This window comes from Cotesia glomerata, linkage group LG5, assembly GCF_020080835.1.
Source record: "Cotesia glomerata isolate CgM1 linkage group LG5, MPM_Cglom_v2.3, whole genome shotgun sequence".
Lineage (NCBI taxonomy): Eukaryota > Metazoa > Arthropoda > Insecta > Hymenoptera > Braconidae > Cotesia > Cotesia glomerata.
In genome coordinates, this window is record NC_058162.1 from 9,027,602 (window position 1) to 9,032,528 (window position 4,927).

A 4,927-nucleotide genomic window follows, 5' to 3' on the forward strand; every position below is an offset into this window, starting at 1 on the left:
ATCCATTTATACCTTAAACTCTTATACTTTTATTTATTCTTTGTAAATATTTAATAATCGTGAAAATAATTATTGTTATTATTATATCTAATACTCGATGAAAAATATATTATTAACAATAGACCTTTTTATAAAATCAATAAACACGCGCAGGAGTCTATGGGTTTTGTTGCACATTTCATGCTCTATTATGTGCCATGGTGGCTACTCATTTTTTGTTATTTCTTCATGATTTTTGGTTAAGAAATTTATTATTCAATTTAGTGATATTTTTTTATTTTTAATTATATTTCTTCTTTTATATTTTGTGGAAATTTTTTACCAATTATGTTACAATTATTTGAATTTACATAAAATATGAAAGAAGAAAAATGAAGAAATAATTTTCTTTTTAATTGTAATAAATTTAATGGATTTTTTTCGTCAATTTTTATTATTATTATTATTATTTTGATCATTAGCAAAATTTTACATAAAATTATCTGTTCAGATTAAAAAAAAATTCAATTATTAAAACTTATACAGTAAATTTTACATTTTTCATTTTCTTTTAAAAAATATTTTTAAATATTAAATTAATGAAATTTTTGTCCTATTATTCACTAACATTTTTTTAATTTACTATAAAACACAATTATTGATATCAATATTATTATTGAGATTAATTAATTAAGTTGTTGATAGATGTTCCATTTAATTATCTTAATAAGCTTTTGGTTGCATTAATAAATGACATTATTATATCAGTGTGGCATTATATCAGACTTGGAATTACTATGGAAAATAGAGATTTAATTGCTGATGAGCGTGAAAGGATCCGAACAGAATGAACAGAAGGGTCGGGGGTACTGAGGGATGGAAACGAGTTTCAATGCAAATGATCGGAAGGCGGGAAATTAATTTATGCGTACGACTAATTTGTTTTATCGGCGGTCATGTGGAATAAAAATATGTATAAATAAATATATGTTACGTGACGCTATATGACCTGGTAACCACGGCAACGCCTGGGTTTAAATATCTTACAATTAACCGATAGTTAACGACCAGCATGATGGAAAAAATTTACCTAAGACACGCTAACACTTTTTTTTATGCTTTTAATGTATACCTTTTTTTTTACGATAATTTCAATCGAAATTTATTATTATTAATTATTCACTTCAATGAAAAATTTATTCATCAGAAAATGATGACCTAGAAATTTATAATTTTTTAATTTTTAAGTATAAATTTTTATTCTAATATTTAATTATCAAGATTAAAGATATAAATTAAATTCTAATTATAATAATTACTAATAAGAAAAAAATAGATTAAAAATTTTTTTATTATACAATGTACAAAAAACATTAATATAATTAAACATACACAGTATGTAACGAGCTTATCTACAGAATACATTAATTAATTAATTACTATATATACAGTTGAATTTATCGGACATGTCTATTAAATTTATTTTTGATTTTACTTATAAAAATTATTTAATTAGATAATTACATACACAGTATGTAATAAAGCAATTATTTAATTGTCGGAATTTATCTAATGTGCTTATTACTAGACTAAACAAAAAAATATAAATTTAAAATCTATTGACATATTTGTACATGCGAAAATTAAAAATAACGCGCTTGCGCGAGGCCAGTTTGCGCGCCCTTTCGCCGCGGTTTTTATTTCGCTTACAATTTGACTAGACTTAAATTTTTTATCAATTTAAAACTGTCTGACTAGATTTATTTAATTTTATGGAAAGCTGAATGTCTGGGGCGATAATAATAGTAATAATAATTGTTATAAATAATCATAATAATAATAATAATACATATTTAAATGAGAAGCGAGTAATTAGTATTCCACACTTGTCTCTCGTTAGCAGGCATTCAAAACTTACAATAGGAATCCCATCAAACGGCTAAACTCGCATTCAAAATTCTAAAATTAAAGTAAACAACAAATTAGGAACTGGTTCCGTTTAACTAAAAATTTTATCACAGCTCAAAGATTCTATGACCGTTAAAAAATTAGTACATTAATTTAAATATATTTATCTTATATATTACAACGCTTATTATGAGGGGGAAGCACAGTTTTATTCATAATTTTAATAATTGTATTATTAAATAGTAAATGATATTGCCAGGAAATTATCGCTTTGTACAATAATATACAATACATGTTAATTAACAACAATAATTATAATTATAGTAAACTTTATCATTATAAATTGTTACATGGTCAAGTTCACCTACATAACTCATTTGAAAAAAAAAAATTATGTCCTGAATATTATAATCAATAAAAATTATAATACATTAATTTGCTCACCGTTGAATTTAAATAAATCAACTAAAATATGTATTGAATTTCTGATTCATGTAAAATTAAATAACTTTATTTTTTGTTATTTACAATTTTCGTTTTTTTTTTTTTTTAAATTTAAAGTTCAATCCAATCTAAATTATCACAAATTTTTTTAAATGAGCAAATTAATGCAAAAAAGTACCAAGTGATTATAATATTAAATAATTAAAAATTTGAATGCAAAAAAGGGTCAAGTAGTGTAATTTATTTTATAACTATAGACATTGTCATATTTTATTGACATCTGAGCTCTTCATTAAAAAAAAATTAAACTAATCAAAACGGGAAAGTCATATTACATAACATTTACTAACTAAATATTAACAAAAAAGAAATATTTGTACATTAGATCTAACTTTTAAATCTTATTGATACTTATACTTATATTTATAGTTATATAGATAAATATTTCTAATTAATAACTATCAAACCCCCTCGATAAATATTGTTTACAAACATAAATATTTGCACGCATGTTATTAAACAATCGTCAGCACCTTAAAAATTTAAATAAACAAATTAATAATGTAAATCAGATACAGACGATCAAATACAAATAATATATTATATTATATTATTTACAGCAAATAAGGAACTAGTAAAACTTTTTAGGTCACCAGTTATTGCCGCGTCCGCGGCCTCGGAAGTTTCCGCCGCGAAACGGGCTTCCGCGTTTCATCGCCCTAGGATGAAAGTTGCCGGGCGGTCCGCCGTTATTACCAGGATTCCGAGGTCCTCGATCGTTCCAGGGCGCCCTGGGAGATCCCCGAAACCCGCCCCTGCTGCGAGGAGTATGATTGCCTCTCCAAGGCCCGGCAAATGGACTGTTTGTCGGCATTCGCGGCCGGAAGTTTGCGTTTGGCGACTCGTAGTCGAAAGCTCCTGGATGTATGTCACTTATTCCCGAGCTAGGAGGGCCATTGATAGGCCTTTTTGCTGTCGACATATCTTGCTCAAGAAGTCCATTCTGCCGCTCCATATCATTGGTCATGTTAGAGTTCATCAACGCCTCTAGATGTTCCGATAAATTACGCGGCGCTTCATCAGCAGTCTGAGCGCGTTCTTCAGCATTAACATCATCGTCAAGTTTATCGGGTATTTCAGAAATATCAGGACTATGTCCAGGAGGTCGTAAGTCCTCGTGTTCTTCAGGATCCAGAGAAAGTCTTCCGTCGTTAAGATCCGGCATTATGGGCATGCCATTGTCGTCCAAAATAACAACTGTGTCAGGAGGCTTCAAGTTCTGCTGTCTATCAGCCAAATTATCGTCGTGTCTGCGCCGGTTCCGATCATTGTGGTCCGAGAACCGATTTCTGAAGCCTCTTCCACGTCCACGGAACATCTGGGACTGGTGATCTCCTGGAGGAGGACCTTGGTAGCTCTCGTAAATATCCTGACGCGCATAATCCGGGTGAGGAGGAAACTCACCAGGAGGCATAAACCCAGGCATACCTGGAGGACAATTACCACCGGGAAAATCTTCAGGGCGAGGAAAATTATTCGGCTGACCAGGAACGAACTCTTGAGGATGGAATTGCCCAGGTGGAGGTGGTCTGATGTGAACATTCCTCATGTCAGGCATAGGATCGTGGATCATCGGGTTGTTTGGCAGCGGAATCATTCGCATGTCCATGTCGTGTCTTGGTGGGGGAGGCGGCTGAGTTATTCTCATGTCGCGGTCTTGAGCCCTCAAATCTACAAGAACTCGGTTCTTTTGTTTAGCACTTGGACCATCAGCTTCATCATCAGACATTTCCATGTCTACGCTTTCTACTATATCACCCGACTGCACTTGTCTTCTAGAAAATTATAGATACAATTATTAATCATTTTTAATTGATAAATATATTATAAAAATATAAAATTAATATACCTGTAGTCTTGATCAGAGTCCCAGATTCGATTATTTGAAGTAACTGATTCGGAATTAATTACGCTGGCGGGACTGCCGGTCAAACTGATCAAATTTCTATGATCAACGTCTCCGGATTTCATTAATCGTGGAAGATGAATATCGTTTGGCCTTGGAGCAGGAACAACTCGATGATCTACGTCAGTAACACTATTGACCAAAGGTTCTGGAGCCTGAGAATCCGGGTATTCTATGGATTCATGAAAGTTTGACTTTTCGTAACTCGGTGGAGAGTCAGAGGTCTCGGAAGCTAGAGGCTTTGACAGTATACCGTTGGACCATCGAGCCTCAGGCTCATTCCAGCGGTTATTACTTCCTTCCCAAGATTTTGGTTTCTCTTCTGTCCATGTATTAATATTTTTAGCTGTTTGAAATGAAATTGAAGTTCATCAGTTTATAGTATAAAAAAAAATGTACATCAATTTCTTACCAAAATTTCACCCAAATCATACTCGACAAATTTTAAACTCTTAATAATAAAGTACCTTCATTAGTGGATGTCCATGTAGGAAACTTTGGCGGCAATTTGTTGTAGCAGTTTTCTTCATCCAGAAAAATAGGTGGAGGCAGTGGAGGTGGTGGTAATGGATTAACTGGCACAGGATTCTGGTTCTCAAAAACCATTGCAACGTTGCTCTGACTGCCTTG

The 4,927-nt window shown here is 31.8% G+C and overlaps 1 protein-coding gene across 1 annotated transcript in view; it reads right to left on the reverse strand.

Annotated features, from left to right (window-relative positions):
- Positions 1-2,654: 2,654 nt before the first annotated feature.
- LOC123265386 overlaps positions 2,655-4,927 on the reverse strand; it is a 2,993-nt gene continuing 720 nt past the window's right edge. Inside the window, exons 2-4 of the mRNA XM_044729106.1 lie at positions 4,765-4,923; positions 4,241-4,643; positions 2,655-4,166 (exon numbers count right to left, since the gene is read on the reverse strand). Of these exons, the coding sequence (XP_044585041.1) occupies positions 2,981-4,166; positions 4,241-4,643; positions 4,765-4,923 (1,748 nt within the window). The 3' untranslated portion in view covers positions 2,655-2,980. The remainder of the gene's footprint in view (positions 4,167-4,240; positions 4,644-4,764; positions 4,924-4,927) is intronic.